Source organism: Dama dama, chromosome 25, assembly GCF_033118175.1.
Source record: "Dama dama isolate Ldn47 chromosome 25, ASM3311817v1, whole genome shotgun sequence".
NCBI lineage: Eukaryota > Metazoa > Chordata > Mammalia > Artiodactyla > Cervidae > Dama > Dama dama.
The window spans coordinates 9,105,656-9,124,057 of record NC_083705.1 but is presented as its reverse complement, the minus strand read 5'-3'; the positions used below and the strand labels follow the sequence as shown (position 1 = coordinate 9,124,057).

General features: G+C 43.1%; 1 protein-coding gene across 2 annotated transcripts in view; it reads left to right on the top strand.

Annotated features, from left to right (window-relative positions):
• Nucleotides 1-18,402, top strand: part of SLIT3 (slit guidance ligand 3) — a 722,104-nt gene that overhangs the window by 696,773 nt on the left and 6,929 nt on the right. For both annotated transcript variants that reach the window (XM_061129412.1, XM_061129413.1), the window contains 3 exons: nt 10,650-10,804; nt 11,437-11,722; nt 12,965-13,173. In XM_061129412.1, coding sequence (XP_060985395.1) covers nt 10,650-10,804; nt 11,437-11,722; nt 12,965-13,173 — 650 coding nt within the window. The remainder of the gene's footprint in view (nt 1-10,649; nt 10,805-11,436; nt 11,723-12,964; nt 13,174-18,402) is intronic.

Genomic DNA, 18,402 nt, shown 5'->3' with positions numbered 1-18,402 from the left:
AGGGTTGGAGCCACAGTGTTCGGAAGAACACTATCCAGGGAGGAAGGCAGGTGTGTAAATAAGCAAGTGTTGCAGGAGCAGGATAAATGAAGTCTCTCAGGAGACGCCAGTGCCTGCTGTAGGGACAATGAAGAAGGAACAGACAGTTGATTCTGCTTAGAGAACCAGGGAAGGCTCCCTGGAGGAGGAGGTGATGTCTGAGCTGAGACATGAGCTATGGCTGATGAGTGTTTCCACAGGCTGAGAAATGAGGAGACTCTGGGGAAGGGGAGACCCCATCCATGTGCATGGAAGCCAGGCTGGGAGGAGCTGAACAGCAGCCGACATAACCAGGAAGCCATCCCAGCCTCAGAAAGAATCTCCTCCCCTGAGTCACAGCAGTAAGCTTGAGAACTTCAGAGCCAGGGCGCATTAAGTTGCTTCAGTCGCGTCCTGACTCTTTGCAACCCCATGGACTGCAGTCCACCAGGCTCCTCTGACCATGGGGATTCTCCAGGCAAGAATGCACGAGTAGGTTGCCATGGCTCCTCCAGCTTCCTCACAGAAAGGCAAACCACAGCTGATCTGATCAGGGAGGGGGCAGCCTGCAGACCCTATTAGGGAAGTACAGGCCCGGAGCAGCTGGGTTCCATGCAGGTTCCCAGCTGAAGTTGCAAGTAGTGAGATTCTGTTCCAGGCCCAGATACACAATACCCAATCCACAAAAACCCACCCAAGTCCTCTCTGCCCCAGAATGGAGCAGACTGCATTATTCCTCTGTCCTAAGACTTGTCTGAGGAGCAAACTCACCTGCATGCAAGGTCCAAGGGACCTAGTAAGGTGACAGACTTGAGGGAAGTGGGTCCCAGCAGGAAGTGTTGGAGACTCTGGTAGCCTGGAGGGTACAGGGCAAATAGATGCAGCTGTGTGGGGAGGCAGAGTCTCAAAAGAAGCTAGCAATTCAGGGTTTCCACGGGAATTCAAAGTTTATAGGGTGACCATTTTAAAACAGCCCCTGAGATCCCTCTTTGGTGACCAGTGCATGCTCCCTCTGGTCTTAATCACCACAAACCCATCCACTGCTAACTCTTTGTCTTATCCAGTCCTCACTGCAGGCCCCAGGCGAGCGTCATCACTCGTGTTTTAGAGGTGAGAACCTTGATGCTCAGATGAAGCCTTGGCCCAGAGGCCAGGAAATGGCTGAGATGGGACTCGAAGCCAGACCAGCCTCCTATCAGAACCCCGTCTCCAACATGCTAGGGAGAGAGGTGGGCCAAGAGACAGCGTGTGGCCCTGCTCTGATGGTCTGGGAGCCTAGTGTTGCTACCGCGCAGGCTCAGGTCTCAGGCTGCTGCCTAGCTGGAGTCCCAGGAGCTCTTTGTGAGGCTCTATCGCCACCTAGTGGTCATGCCTCAGCATCCAGGTGCACGCTTCCAGCACAGAAGAGGGATGACCATTCACCCGCTGTGGTGTATGGTCCTGTGCCTTGGGAACTTGGATTTGAGTCCTGCTTCCACCACAATTTAAGATTTCAATCCGGACGCTTTCGATCTCTGAGCCTTAGGTCTCACTTATAAAATGGGGAAAAATTGTACATCCCATGTACAACTGTTAGGGTTAAATGAAACAAGCACTTGCATAGTTAACGACTCAACATAAGCGCTCTCCTCTTCCACCCCCTCCCCTGCAACAACTGTTATTAAAAGGAGAGAACCCCACTCTGAGCTGTTTCGTTGGGCTTAGTGGATAATGAGGAAGACTGTCAGAGCCCCTTTCTCCTCTGAAATTCCTAAATATATTACCAGGAAACTACTTACTGCGCCTTGGAACCATAGTAGGATTATCTCTTTTAGAATTCACAACCGGTTGTTTGGGGTTTGGTTTTGTTTTTCCAATTTTTTTCTCTTCTTTTGTAGCAGCAGAGCCATTTTTCCCATCTGTGTTTTACTTCAAAGTCCACGATTTAAAAAAAAGAAGTAGAAATGGAACCATTGTGATTCACAAGGTGGTGCCAAAAAATCAGAACCTGCGGCACTGCCCATCCCAAACCTTCAGGGACCCTCTGTTTGAAAACCACCAGCTTCAGGCATTATTTCCAGGAGACTGTGGTTAGGATGTGCAGGGAAAAGGTTGCTTGTTAACTGATGAGCACCTACTGGCACAGACAAGGTTATGGGAGGTTTTGATTTGGAGTGAATCCTTACTTTAATTGAGATAGTAACATCACATATATGTTATATATAACATATAACATTATATTGTTTCAAGTGTACAACATAATGATTTGATATTCGTATATATTGCAAAATGATCACTACAATCTTAACTAGTTAAGATTCATCACCGTACCTAGTTATAATTCTTTTAACTTTATGATGAGATATTTTAAGACTTACTCTATTAGCAACTTTAAAAATAGAATATTATTAACCATAGTCACCATGCTGTACATAGCACCCCCAGGACTTACTTAGCTTGTAACTGGACGTTTGTATCTCCTGACCCACTTCTATAGGTCACCCACCCATTCCCTACCCCTGATAACAACCAGACTTCTCTCTAGATCTGCAAGCTCAAGTTTTTTTCATTTTGCTTTGTTTTAGATTCCGCATATAAGTTAGGTCGTATTGTATGACTTTCTTTTTTTTACTTTTTATTTTGTATTGGGAAGTGAAAGTGAAAGTCACTGAGTCATGTCCGACTCTTTGCGACCCCATGGACTATAAAGTCCATGGAATTCTCCAAGGCAGAATACTGGATTGGGTAGCCTTTCCCTTCTCCAGGAGATCTTCCCAACCCAGGGATCGAACCCAGGTCTCCCGCATTGCAGGCACATCCTTTACCAGCTGAGCCACATGGGAAATATTGGGGGTATAGACAATTAACAATGTTGTGATAGTTTCAGGTGAACAGCGAAGGAGCTGAGCCATACGTATATATGCATCTACTCTCCCCCAAACTCCCCTCCCATCCAGGCTGACATAACATAGGGCAGAGTTCCACGTGCTGTACAGTAATGCATGGCCTTCTTTCTCATGGCTGAATAATATTACACTGTACATATACACACCACATTTATCCATTCATCCATCGATAGGCATTTTAGGTTGCTTCCATGTCTTGGCTGCTGTAAATAATGTTGCAGTGGATGTGAGAGCATAGATAGTTCACAAGAATTTTTTTTCTTTCAGATAAATATCTCAAAGTAGACCTACTGGATCATATGTTAGTTGTAACTATTTAAGGAACCTTTATATTGTTTTCCATAGTGGCTGCACCAATTTATACTCTAATAATGCACAAGAGTTCCGCTTACTCCACATAAGCACGTGTTATCTGTCTTTTTTATACTAGCCATTCTGACATGTGTGAGACGACACGTTGTTGTGGTGGCTGTTTCCATCTCCCGAACAATTAGTGATGCTGAATGCCTGTTCATGTGCCTGCTGGACATCTGTATGAATTCTTTGGGAAACTGTTTATTCAAATTTCCTGCCCATTTTTAAATCGGATTGTTTGGGCTTTTGCTCTTGAGGTGTATGTGTTCTTTATATATTTTAGATATTAACCCCTTATCAGATACATGATTTACAAATATTTCCTCCCGTTTCAGTAGGTTGCCTTCTCATTTTGTTGATGATTTCCTTTGCTGCCCAGAAGCTTTTCAGCTTGATGTAGTCTCATTTATTTTTTGTTTCTTGTGCTCTTGGTGTCAAATCCAAAGAATCATCACCAAGATGACGTCAAGGAGATCACCGCCTTCGTGCTCTTCTAGGGGTTTTACGTTTCAGGTTTTATGTTCAAGTCTTTAATCCATTTTGAGCTAATTTTTGGGCATGGTATAAGATAGTGTCCGGTTTCATACCTTTGTATGTGACTGCCCGCTTTTCTTAGCACCATTTGTCAAAGAGACTGTCCTTTCCCCATTTTATATTCTTGGTTCCTCTTTCGGAAATTCACTGACCACATGTGCATGAGTTTATTTCTGGACTTTCCATTTAGTTCTGAAAGGTTGTTGCTGAACCACAAAAAGACACTGGGATTCTTGGCCTCCAGAGGGGAAGAATTCAATCTGGGGCCAGAGACGAGGTTTGATCGCTCAGAGCTTTTGTGTAATAGTTTTATTAAAGTATAAAGGAGATAGAGAAAGCTTCTGACCTAGACATCAGAAGGGGGCAGAAAGAGTACCCGCCTGCTAGTTTTTAGCTCGATGTTACATAGCCACTATAGGACTTGCCTGGTGGCTCAGAGAGTGAAGCATCTGCTTGTAATGTGGGAGACCCGGGTTCAATCCCCGGGTCAGGAAGATCTTCTGGAGAAGGAAATGGCAACCCACTGCAGTACTCCTGCCTGGAAAATCCCATGGACGGAGGAGCGTGGTAGGCTACAGTCCATGGGGTCGCAAAGAGTCAGACACGACTGAGCGACTTCACTTCATATAGCTACTAGCAGTCTGTTAATGAAAGAGAGGAATGTCTTAAAACTCAGAGAATGGCACCAGGCCCCTCATCCATAAGATGTATTTTGGGATAATCTTGGCACCAGAAGAGTCATCCTGGGCCATAAAATGATTGACTTGAATCTTGTAGAAAGGCAGATTACCATACAAATAGTTTCATTTACATAGATTAGGGGAACAATGTACTGAGTGTAACATACTGGTTTGTCAAGTGGTTCTGAGCCATTAGGTGGAACTGACTTCAAGACAGAGTCTGGGGTAAATGCGTAGTACATTAACATCAGTTCAGTTCAGTTCAGTTCAGTTCAGTCGCTCAGTTGTGTCCGACTCTTTGTGACCGCATGAATCGCAGTACGCCAGGCCTCCCTGTCCATCACAAACCCCCGGAGTCTACTCAAACTCATGCCCATCGAGTCGGTGATGCCATCCAGCCATCTCATCCTCTGTCGTCCCCTTCTCTTCCTGCCCCCAATCCCTCCCAGCATCAGGGTCTTTTCCAATGAGTAAACTCTTCGCATGAGGTGGCTTCAGACAAACATTTCCATAAGAAAAATGCGTTGGTTAACTCAAGATTTGAGAAAAGTTAAGTTAAGGTGGAATCAGGTGTCATTATGGCAACACAGTATTTTAAGAGAAACCTCTTTTTAAATTTGTATAGAGAAGGGGAAAAAAAATCACTAGTTTGTTTCCTCCTGCCGCTTAAGAGAGAACAAAACATCTGACACTTGCAGCCTATTTCCTCCGTTTGGAGACCCCTGGCCTTCCTGCCTGTTACCCTCTCAGTTCCATTTATTGATGTGTTTTTATGCCAGTATTGATCTGTTTTTATGCCAATATCTTACTATTTTGATTACTGTGGTTTTGTAACACAGTTTCAAATCAGGAAGAGTGATGGCTCCAGCTTTTTCTTTCTCAAGATTGCTTGGCTATTCACAGTCCTTTATGGTATCACATAAATTTGATGACTGTTCTATTTCTGTGAAAAATGCCATTGGAATTTTGGTAGAGATTGCATTGTATCTGTAGATTACTTTGGGTAGTATGGACATGTTAACAATATTAATCCTTCCAGTCCCTGAGCACTGCACATCTTTCTGTTTATTTTTGTCTTCTTCACCTTCTTTCATCAGTGTCACAGTTTTGAGTGTACAGGTGTTTTACCTCCTTAACTATTTTTTTCTAGGTGTTTTGTTCTTTTGATGCAGTGTAAATGGGATTGTTTTCTTTTTTCTCTTTCTTTTTTAGATTAATTTTTATTGGCATATAGTTGACTTACAATGTTATGTTAGTTTCTGCTGTGAACAGCGTGAGTCAGTTATAGACACGTCCACTCTTTCTTGGATTCTATTCCCATATAGGTCATTACAGAGTACTGTGTAGAATTCCCCACGCTGTACAGTGGATCCTTATTAGTTATCTATTTCATGTGTAGTAGTGTTTACATGTCAGTCCCAATCCTTATTCCTCCCCCTCTTAGTTTCTCTGATAGAAATTTAGTGTATAGAAATGAAACTAGAAATTTAGTGTATAGAAATGAAACTGATTTTTTTTTTGCTTTTTTATTGAAGTATAGTTGAATATAGTTTACAGTGTTATGTTTCTGGTGTACAGCAAAATATTTACATATATATTCTTTTTCAGATTCTTGTCCCATGTAGGTTATTACAAAAGGCTGAGTATAACTCCCTATGCTATCCAGTAGGTCCTTGTTGTTTATCTATTTTATATATAGTAATGTGTTTATGTTAATCTCAAACTCCTAATTTATCCCTCCCTCCACCTTTCGCCTTTGGTAACCGTAAGTTTGTTTTCCATGTCTGTGACTCTATTTCTGTTTTGTAAATAAGTTCATTTGTATTATTTTGTAGCTCCTACATATGAATGGTATCATATGATATTTGGCTTTCTCTGATTTACTTCACTTTGTGTGATAATCTCTAGGTCCATAAATGTTGCTGCAAATGGCATTACTTCATTTTCTTATGGCTGAGTAGTATTGTATTGTAGTATATATGTACCCCATCCTCTTTCTCTACTCATCTATTGATGGACATTTAGGTTGTTTCATGTCTTGGCTGTTGTGAATAGTGCTGCAGTGAACATTGGGGTGCAAATCTTTTTGAAGTATGATTTTCTCTGGATATGTGCCCAGGAGTGGGATTGCAATATCACATGGTAACCCTATTTCTAGTTTTTTATGGAACTACCATAGTGTTCTCCATAATAGCTATATCAATTTACATTCCCACTGGCAGTGTATGAGGGTTCCCTTTTCTCCAAACCCTCTCCAGCATTTATTATTTGTAGACTTTTTGATGATGGCCATTCTGACCAGTGTGACATGATACCTCCCTGTAGTTTTGATTTGCACTTCTCTAATAATTAGTGATGTTGGGCATCTTTTCACGTGCCAGTTGGCCATCTGTATATCTTTTGTTCAGATCTTTTTTTGGGGTGTAATTGCTCTACAGTGCTGTGTTAGTTTCTGCTGTACAGTGAGGTGAACCATCCCCTCCCTCGTGAGCCTCTCTCCCGCCCGCCCCCAGCCCGCCCCGCTGAGGAATCACGGAGCCCCAGGCTGAGCTCCCTGTGCTATGCGGAGGCTTCCCACCAGCTGCCCATTTTACACGGTGTAGTGTGTGTGTGTCAGTACTGCTCGCCCAGTTCGTCCCACCCTCCTCTAATCCCCATGTCCACCTATCCGTTTTCTACATCTGCATCTCTGTTCCTGCCCTGCATATAGGTTCATCTGTACCATTTTGCAAGATTCTATATATATACATTAATATATGATATTTTTCTCTTTCTGACTTATTCACTCTGTATGACAGACTCTGGGTCCATCCACATCACTACAAATGACCCAATTTTGCCCCTCTGTATGGCTGAGTAATAGTTCATTGTATATATGTACCACATATTCTTTACCCGTTCATCTGTCAGTGGACATCTAGGTTGCTAATCCTTGCATCCCTGGAATAAATCACACTTGATCATAGTATATGATCCTTTTAAGGTATTATTGGATTTGGTTTGCTACTATTTTGTTGAAAATTTTTTGTGTCTATGCTCATCAGTGATCTGGTCTGCGATTTTATTTTTTGTGATATCTTTGTCTGGTTTTGGTATTGGGGTGATAGTGGCTTCACAAAATGAGTTTGCAAGTGCTCCTTCCTCTGCAAGTTTTTAGAATAGTTTCGGAAGGATAGGTGTTAGCTCTTCTCTAAATGTTTGATGGAATTCTATGAAGCCATCTGGTCCTGGAGTTTTGTATGTTGGGAGTTTTTTAAAAAAACTTGTTTTTGGCTGCATGGGTTTTCTCTGGTTGTAGAGAGTGGGGCCTACTCTTCATTGCAATGTGCAAGCTTCTCATTGCAGTGGCTTCTCTTATTGCAGAACACAGGTTCTAGGCATGTGGACTTCAGTAGTTGTGGTGCATGGGTTTAGTTAGCAGAATATGGGATCTTAGTTCCCTGATCAGGGATCAAACCCATGTTGCCTGCATTGGGAGGCAGATTTTTAACTGCTGGACCACCAGGCAAGTCCCTATTGGGAGTCTTTTAATCACAGATACAAGTTAAGTATTTATAACTGGTATGTTCACATCTTCTATTTCTTCCTTGTTCAATCTTGGAAGATTGTCGTTTCTAAGCTTTTGTCCATTTCTTCTAGGTTGTCCATTTATTGGCATACAGTTGCCTGTAGTAGTCTTTTATGGTGTTTTGTATTTCTGCAGTGTTGATTTTAAGTTCTTCTTTTACATTTCTGATTTTATCGATTTAGGCCCTATCCCTCTTTTTCTTGATGAGTTTTCCTCAAGGTTTATCAATTTTGTTTATCTTTTCAAAGACCAGCTTTTAGTTTCATTGATCTTTTGTATTTTCTTTTCTTTCTTTCTTTCTTTTTTTTTTTTGTTCTGCTCTTTGATTTTTTTTCCTTCTATTAAGCTTGGATTTTGTTTGTTCTTCTTTCTCTAGTTGCTTTAGGTATAAGGTTAGGTTGTTTGAGATTTTTCTTGTTTCCTGAGGTAGGCTTGTATTGCTATAAATGTCCCTATAAAAGCAAAATTGCTTTTGCTGCATCTCAGAGGTTTTGGATAGTCATGCTTTCATTTTCATTTGTCTTTAAGCATTTTTTATTTCCTCTTTGATTTCTTCAGTGATCCATTGGTTGTTTAGTAGCATATTATTTAGCCTTGATGTATTTGTGGGGTTTTTTGCAGTTTTTCCTTACAATTGATTTCTAATCTCACTGTGTTGTGATCAGAAAAGACGCTTGATATGATTTCAGTTTTCTTAAACTTACCAAAGCTTGCTTTGTGACCCAGCATGTGATCTATCCTGGAGAATCTTCCATGTGCACTTGAGAAGAATGTGTGTTGTTCTGCTTTTTGATGGAACTCTCTATAGGTATGAATTAAGTCTATCTAGTCTAAATGTGTCATTTAAGGCCTGTGTTTCCCTATTTTCTGTCTGGGTGATCTGTCCATTGATGTAAGTGGAGTAATGTGACTGATGTTTATAATTTTATGTCTAGCAACTTCACAGAATTTCCTAGTTCTGACAGTTTTCCAGTGGAAACTTTATATTTTTCTGTATATATCATGTCATCTGCAAGTAGTGACAGTTCTACTTCTTACTTTGTGATATGTATACCTTTTGGGTCTTCCCTAGTGGCTCAGTTGGTAAAGAATCTCCTGCAATGCAGGAGACCTGGGTTCGATCCCTGGGTCAGGAAGATCCCCTGGAGAAGGAAATGGCAACTCACTCCAGGACTCCTGCCTGGAGAATTTCATGGACAGAGAAGCTGAGCAGGCTACAGTCCATGGGATTGCCAAGAGTTGGACAGACTATGTGACTTTCACTTTCACATTTTTTCATATCTTTTTTATTTCTTTCTTAGTTGCTCAGGCTGGGACTTCCAATACTGTGTTGACTCTAAGTGGCGAGAGTGGACATCCTTGTTTTGTTTCCAATTTTAAAGGAAAAACTTTCCACTTTTCACTACTGAGTATGTTAGTCGTGGGTTTGCCATATGTGGCCTTTGTTATGTTGAGGAATGTTCCCTCTACACCCACTTTGTTGAGGGTTTTTATCATAAATAGATGGTTGAATTTTGTCAGATTCTTTTTCTGCATTTATTGAGATGATTATATGATTTTGATCCTTTGTTAATGTGGTATATCACACTGATTAATCCACTTGATCATGGTGTCTGATCCTTTTAATGTACTGTTGAATTAGGTTTGATAATATTTTATTAAGAATGTTTGCATCTGTTTTCATCAGGGATATTGGCCTGTAATTTTCATTTTTTATGGTATTCCTGTTTTTCAGTATCAGGGTGATGAGGACCTTGTAAAAAGAGCTTGGAAGTTTGTTCCTATTCTGTTTTTGGAAGAGTTTGAGAAGGATTGCTATTAAGTCTTCTTTAAATGTTTGGTAGAAAAAAAGTAAAATTAATTTGTTTGGTAGAATTCATTCATGAAGCCATCTAGTCCTAGACTTCTGTTCGTTGGGAAGTTTTTGATAACTGATTGAATACCCTTAAAGGCATCCCTCATTTTGTTGCACTTTGCTCTATTGTGCTTCACAAATATTATATTGTTTACAAATTGAAAGTTTGTGGCAGCCCTGTGTTGAGTGAGTCTATTGGTGCCATTTTTCCAGCAGTTGCTCACTTCATGCCTGTGTGTCATATTTTGGTGATTCTAACAATATTCAAACTTTTTGACTTTTGTATTTGTTATGGTGACCAGTGATGTTTGATGTTGTTACTGCAAAAATTGACTCCCTGAAGGTTCGAGTGACAGCAGTTTTTTGGCATTAAAGTATTTCTAGGGTATGTACATTGCATTTTCGACAAAATGCTATTGGCACTTAATAGAGTATTTAATAAACATAACTTTTATATGCACTGGGAAACTAGAAAAGTGACTCACTTTACTGAGGTGATCTGGAACGGAACCTGCATTATCTCTGAGGTATATCTATGTAGAGAGATAAGACAGATGAAATGAATAGCTGGAGAAGCTATAGGTGTAACAGGTAATAAGAATTCTATGTAGTCTTTTTATTTTTGTGATTTATGTTGTTTGGAATTACTCCCAGATAAAAACGCAAGGAATCCCAGTCAAGTTCATACATGGTACAGGCTGTGGAAGGCATTCAGTAAACCTTCTGTCTCTCCCCCTTCCTTCTCTCCTGCCCAGCGTGGAGACTGTGAATGATGGGCAGTTTCACAGCGTGGAGCTAGTGATGCTAAACCAGAGCCTGAACCTGGTGGTGGACAAAGGAGCCCCCAAAAGCCTGGGAAAGCTCCAGAAGCAGCCAGCAGTGAGCATCAACAGTCCCCTCTACCTTGGAGGTAAACCCCATCTCCTTCCACCTGTTCCTTGTACTCTCATACCCACACCCAGGCCCCGTGGTGGGGCTCACAGCTCTCATCTCAACACCCACTGCCAAAGCCAACCAAGGGAGGCTTCCTGGAGGCAGTGATGGCCAAGATGCTTCCTAAAGGGTGAACAGTTAGCCAGGTCATGGGGAAGAGAAGAGAAAAGGAGAGAAGGCAGGGCTCCTTCTGAGAAACTACAAGTTGTTCAGGGGGCTGGGGGAAGGTGAGGATGAAATGGGGAGGGAGGAGATGCAGACAGGGTGCAGGCCTTCCAACATGCAGGCTTGCCTCGGCTCTGCCACCTCCTCTGATGCTTTGAGGCTCAGCTGATTTGTATGGAGGAGCATGTTGAAGATTAAGGGCATTCAAAGGCCAAAGAGAGAAGGAGCGACCAGCCTGACAGAGCCTGGGCCTGAAGCACAGCCTTGCGCTGGTAGTTCTCAAAGGGTTATGTAGAATAAAAACCAAAAAGGACCAGAGCAAGCTGTTCAGCACTGAGATTCCCAAGACTTCTCCCCAGGAGTCCACCTCCGAGGGCTGGGATGTGGGCGAGCAGGGGGGGCAGGGGCGGGTCTTCAGGCTGCGGTCTGGTGCCCCTCCCGCAGGCATCCCCACCTCCACCGGCCTCTCAGCCTTGCGCCAGGGCACGGACCGGCCACTGGGCGGTTTCCACGGCTGCATCCATGAGGTGCGCATCAACAATGAGCTCCAGGACTTCAAGGCCCTCCCCCCACAGGCCCTGGGTGTCTCACCGGGCTGCAAATCCTGCAGCGTGTGCAGGCACGGCCTGTGCCGAGCCGTGGAGAAGGACAGCGTGGTGTGTGAGTGCCACCCGGGCTGGACTGGCCCGCTGTGTGACCAGGAGGCCCGCGACCCCTGCCTCGGCCACAGGTCTGTGTTCTGCGCCCTCCCCACCCCCCGGCACCCCCGCCCTGGCATGACGTGTGCACAGATGGAAGCTGGAAGGACTGCAGTCACACTGTAGGCAGGACCTGTGGGGAGGCTGCTTAGAAGGTCAGGAACTTGCACAAACAGCAGGTCTTGCTCAGAAGGGACATCAGTGTGCAAGGGCCTGGCTGAAAAGTACTGGTCAAATGACTGTCAGAGCCTGCCTAGAGTTGCAGTAGCCCCCACATGCCTCCAAGACAAGTGGAATGGGGCACCAGCGCACATGTGCCATGGCAGATGGGTGCATTTTAACCCCAACTCGGCTCCCCACTCAGCAGTGCCCCCCCCATGCAGGCACCAGGGGTGTATAGCCACATACAGATGAATCATGGCATAGCTCTGGCATTCACTATGCATTCAAATACTGAGGGCCTACAATGTGTCGGACCTTGTACTGAACATAAGACGCCCAGCCTCCTGTGTTCAGAGATCTGAATCAACTGAAAACAACACTGGAGCCATGCCTGGTAACTGGCATGGCTGAGCAAGCTGGGACATGATATTGTGAATCGGAAGTGAAGGACAGCTGGAAAGGGGCAGAGTCTCCTGGGTCGCTCTGAAGTGTGTGTGCCTGTTTGACTCTACAGTGAATATGTCCACAGTGAACCCTGGCTCTGAATGTCATCCCAGTAGGGAGAACGCTGCAGCATGATTAAGAATCCAGGCTGTGGCATCACTTTGTCCTCTGTGAGATGTAGATAAGACTGTCTACTGTGCAGGTCTGCAGAGGAGAGGCGATGGTAGAAAATAAGACTGATGTTGGGCATAAAGTATGTACTCTAATGCCTGACATAGAGCAGGTGGTAGCTGGTAGTAGTGGTAGTAATAATAGTCATGTTAATAATTAAGATGGCAGAACAGTTAAACTGGTTGGAGACTGCTTAGGTTTCTCTGAGCAATGACTTGCCACTAAGATTGGTGGGCTCTGATGTCTGGGTATAAAACAGTAAATAAGCCAGCCTTGTTGCACTCACAGCTGACAGTGGTCTTTGGGTGATACGAGCCTCCAGCTAATTGATACTGGGCCACTGGGCTGGCAGAGGGCAGACCATATGATGGAGCAGGCCTAGGACCCCACAGCTCCAAGTCCCCTGGTCCGAGCCTGGGAGTGGCTGGGGTGGACAGAGGAAGCCTGCAGCTGCTCTGCCTGCCTGGTTCCCCTCTCATCCTTACCTCTGCCCCCAGCTGCATCCAGGGGAAGTGTGTGGCATCTGGAACCTCCTACGTGTGCAGGTGCACCGAAGGCTATGGAGGGGCCTTGTGTGACCAAAAGAATGACTCCAACAGCGCCTGCTCAACCTTCAAATGTCACCAGGGACAGTGCCACATCTCAGATCGAGGGGAGCCCTACTGCCTGTGCCAGCCCGGCTTCAGTGGGGAGCACTGTGAACAAGGTGGGTCCACTGTGCGCATGGGAGGGGGGCCCTCAAAAGGATGCAGGGGTCAGAGTCAGACTCCACATTCATCCCATGGCTTGAGTTCCAGGTCCAGCTGTGCCACTTAGAGGCTGTGCGACCTTCATTGAGTCACCTACTGAGCCTCAGAGTCCTTCGCCTTGAATATGGGAGCAACACTATACCTTCCTGTATGAGCTATCCATTGCTGCATAACAAATTAGCACCAAAACATAGCAGGTCGGAACTGCACTAAACATGCTCTGTCCCACATGCTTCCTGTAGGTCAAAGATTCAGAAATAGCTTTGCAACCTTGAGAGACCCAAACTGAAACTATGTAGCAAACAGCCAGGACTAGGTGAGCTCTCCCCTCCCTTTATGCTGTTCTAGTTGCCAGCCCTTGAGCTGCCAGTGTGGCCCTCTAAGCAGCACCACTGGCTCACCTGGGAACTTATTAGCAATGCAGATGCCCAGGTCCTGCCCAGACCTTCCAAAGCAGAACTGCATTTTAATAAGAGCCCCCAGGGATTCTTGTGCACACTAACATTGCAGCAGTTGCTCTGCAGTCTCCTTCCAATCCTCCTGCCATTATTGGGTCCACAGAAGACAGCTCCTTGGCCTGATCCCATTTTGAAAACATCAAATTACTTACCTCCCTTAGTGGCCCCTTTAGTGCATTAATCAAAAAAGGAAAGTTGAAATTATGTTACAGTTGAAATGGTTCTGTCTCATCTTGGAGGTTTATCTCTGGCATAGAACCTGAGTCTTTGTTTCCCTGCCTGTCACCAGAATCCCAGAACCAGAATTCACATTTTATACCTTGTTAAAATACCATTCTTAACCAACTTTGTTAAATAATGTATTTTGAAATAATTTCAGATCTACCAGAAAAGTTGCCAGAACAATACAAACAGCACTCCAGTTCCCTTCAACTGGACGGCCCAGTGTTTTGTATTCCACCCCTCCCCACATCACACACACCCGTGATCATGAGTCTCTTTTCTATCCTTTTAACAACCTCATAATTTTGAAAAACTACATCAAGCTTAACAAAATTCACATTACATCACATTAACCACCTAAAGCTTTAAAATGCATTCACAATCCCTCTGATGCTCATAAGAGCCCATGAAGAAGCGGGAAGGACCAGGAAATGTGTCACCATTTTCCAGACAAGGAAACTGAGGGTCAGGGATGACAAGGGACTGGTCCAAGGCTGAGAGACCAAAGATCCCATGTGGCCAAGGTCCATTACTCTCTTTTTCACTGCCTTGCTCCACATGTTCTCCCAGTGGACTGAGGACACTAGCAGGGTCAAGGTGGGAAGCTGGGTCAGGAACCAGAGGATTAAGCAGATCCAAGGGGTTCCCTCCTCTCATTTCTACAATTTGTACAAATGCTCACACACATACCCTTTGGCTCAGTGACTCCTATTCCTCTTTGACACCTCAACTCCAGCATCACTTCCCAGAGAGACAATATCTGGCCCCTAGGCTAGTCAGGCCCCTTTACTATGTATTTTGTGTAAACCTGTCCTGTTTCTTCACCTCAGTTTATCATTACAAATATATGTATTTAAATGACTATATAATTAGTGTCTAGACTCTACAGCAATGGAGACAGGCTACTGTGAATAGTGAGGACTGGGGCAAACTAGATATCTTCTATCCTGTCTAAAACTCTCAGCTTCAGCCCATCACTGCCATGCAGGGATGCAGGCTTGGCTTCCCAGACCCCCTGGTTTTCAAAGAAACCAGATATCCCAATGTTTAGATGAAATATTGAGGGCTTTTTAAAAAAATTTTTTTTAAATTTTTACTTTATTGGTTTTGCTATACATTGACATGAATCCACCATGGGTGTTCCCCATGTGTTCCCCATCCTGAACCCCCCTCCCACCACCCTCCCCATCCCATCCCTCAGGGCCATCCCAGTGCACCAGCCCTGAGCACTTGTCTCATGCATCCAACCTGGACTAGCGATTCGTTTCACATGATAATATACATGTTTCAATGCTATTCTCCCATATCATCCCACCCTCGCCTTCTCCCACAGAGTCCAAAAGACTGTTCTATACATCTGTTTCTCATTTACTGTCCCACATAAAGGGTTATTGTTACCATCTTTCTAAATTCCATATATATGTGTTAGTATACTGTATTGGACTTTTTCTTTCTGGCTTACTTCACTCTGTATGATAGGCTCCAGTTTCATCCACCTCATTAGAACTGATTCAAATATATTCTTTTTAATGGCTGAGTAATATTCCATTGTGTATATGTACCACAGCTTCCTTATCCATTCGTCTGCTGATGGACATCTAGGTTGCTTCCATGTCCTGGCTATTATAAACAGTGCTGCGATGAACATTGGGGTGCACGTGTCTCTTTCAGATCTGGTTTCCTCGGTGTGTATGCCCAGGAGTGGGATTGCTGGGTCATATGGCAGTTCTATTTCCAGTTTTTTCAGGAATCTCCACACTGTTCTCCATAGTGGCTGTACTAGTTTGCATTCCCACCAGCAGTGTAAGAGGGTTCCCTTTTCTCCACACCCTCTCCAGCATTTATTGCTTGTAGACTTTTGGATAGCAGCCATGCTGACTGGCGTGTAATGGTACCTCATTGTGGTTTTGATTTGCATTTCTCTGATAATGAGTGATGTTGAGCATCTTTTCATGTGTTTGTTAGCCATCTGTATATCTTCTTTGGAGAAATGTCTGTTTAGATGTCAGGCCCACTTTTTGATTGGGTCATTTATTTTTCTGGAATGAGTTGTAGGAGTTGCTTGTATATTTTTGAGGTTAATTCTTTGTCCGTTGCTTCATTTGCTATTATTTTCTCCCATTCTGAAGGCTGTCTTTTCACCTTGCTTATAGTTTCCTTTGTTGTGCAGAAGCTTTTAATTTTAATTAGGTCCCATTTCTTTATTTTTGCTTTTATTTCCAACATTCTGGGAGGTGGGTCATAGAGGATCCTGCTGTGATTTATGTCGGATTTGCCTATGTTTTCCTCTAGGAGTTTTATAGTTTTGGGTCTTATGTTTAGATCTTTAACCCATTTTGAGTTTATTTTTGTGTAGGGTGTTAGAAAGTGTTCTAGTTTCATTCTTTTACAAATGGGTGACCAGTTTTCCCAGCACCACTTATTAAAGATATTGTCTTCTCTCCATTGTATATTCTTGCCTCCTTTGTCAAAGATAAGCTGTCCATACGTGTGTGGATTTATCTCTGGGCCTTCTATTTTGTTCCATTGATCTATATTTCTGTCTCTGTGCCAGTACCATACTGTCTTGATGACTGTGGCTTTGTAGTAGAGCCTGAAGTCAGGCAGGTTAATTACTCCAGTTCCATTCTTCTTTCTCAAGATTGCTTTGGCTGTTTGAGGTTTTTTGTATTTTGTTTTTTGTATTTCCATACAAATTGTGAAATTATTTGTTCTAGTTCTATGAACAATACCTTTGGTAGCTTGATAGGGATTGCATTGATTCTATAGATTGCTTTGGGTCATATATTCATTTTCACAATATTGATTCTTCCAGTCCATGAACACGGTATACTTCTCCATCTATTTGTGTCCTCTTTGATTTCTTTCATCCCTGTTTTATAGTTTTCTATGTATAGGTCTTTTGTTTCTTTAGGTAGATATACTCCTAAGTATTTTATTCTTTTTGTTGCAATGGTGAATGGTATTGTTTCCTTAATTTCTCTTTCTGTTTTCTCATTGTTAGTGTACAGGAATGCAAGGGATTTCTGTGTGTTAATTTTATATCCTGCAACTTTACTATATTCATTGATTAGCTCTAGTAATTTTCTGATAGAGTCTTTAGGGTTTTCTATGTAGAGGATCATGTCATTTGCAAACAATGAGAGTTTCCCTTCTTCTTTTCCTATCTGGATTCCTTTTATTTCTTTTTCTGCTCTGATTGCTGTGGCCAAAACTTCCAAAACTATGTTGAATAGTAGTGGTGAGAGTGGGCACCCTTGTCTTGTTCCTGACTTTAGGGGAAATGCTTTCAATTTTTCACCATTGAGGATAATGTTTGGCTGTGGGTTTGTCGTATATAGCTTTTATTATGTTGAGGTATGTTCCTTCTATTCCTGCTTTCTGGAGAGTTTTTCTCATAAATGGATGTTGAATTTTGTCACAGGCTTTTTCTGCATCTATTGAGATAATCATATGATTTTTATCTTTCAATTTGTTAATGTGGTATATTACATTGATTGATTTGCAGATACTAAAGAATCCTTGCATTCCTGGGATAAAGCCCACTTGATCTGTGAACCTCTCTGGGTGTCCCTCACTGTGGAGAATCTTTTCACCATTAGCCTAGAAGTTTTATTATCAGTGCTGTATAGTTGGAGAAGCCTTGAGGCTACTGGAAGAATAAAACTGAAAGCCAGAGGCAGGAGACTTAAGCCCAAAACGTGAGAACACCAGAGAACTCCTGACTACAGGGAACATTAAGTAGTAAGAGATCATTCAAAAGCCTCCATACCTACACTGGAACCAACCACCACCCAAGAGCCAATAAGTTCCAGAGCAAGTCATACCACACAAATTCTTCAGCAACGCAGGAACATAGCCCTTAGTGTCAACATACAGGCTGCCCAAAGTCACACCAGCACATAGGCCCATCTCAAAACTCACTACTGGACACTCCATTGCACTTCAGAGAGAAGAAATCCAGTTCCATGCACCAGAACACCGACACAATCTTCCCTAACCAGGAAACCTTGACAAACCAATCGTCCAACCCCACCCACTGGGAGAAACCTCCACAATAAAAAGGAACCACAGACCACCAGAATACAGAAAGGCCACTCCAAACACAGCAATGTAAACAAGATGAAAAGGCAGAGAAATACCCAACAGGGAAAGGAACATGAAAGATGCCCACCAAACCAAACAAAAGAGGAGAAGATAGGGAATCTACCTGATAAAGAATTCCCAATAATGATAATGAAAATGATCCAAAACGTTGAAAGCAAATTGGAGTTACAGATAAATAGCCTGGAGACAAGGATCGAGAAGATGCAAGAAAGGTTTAACAAAGACCTAGAAGAAATAAAAAAGAGTCAATATATAATGAATAATGCAATAAATGAGATCAAAAACACTCTGAAGGGAACCAACAGTAGAATAACAGAGGCAGAAGATAGGATAAGTGAGGTAGAAGATAAAATGGTAAATTTGTTAATGTGGTGTATTACATTGATTGATTTGCAGATA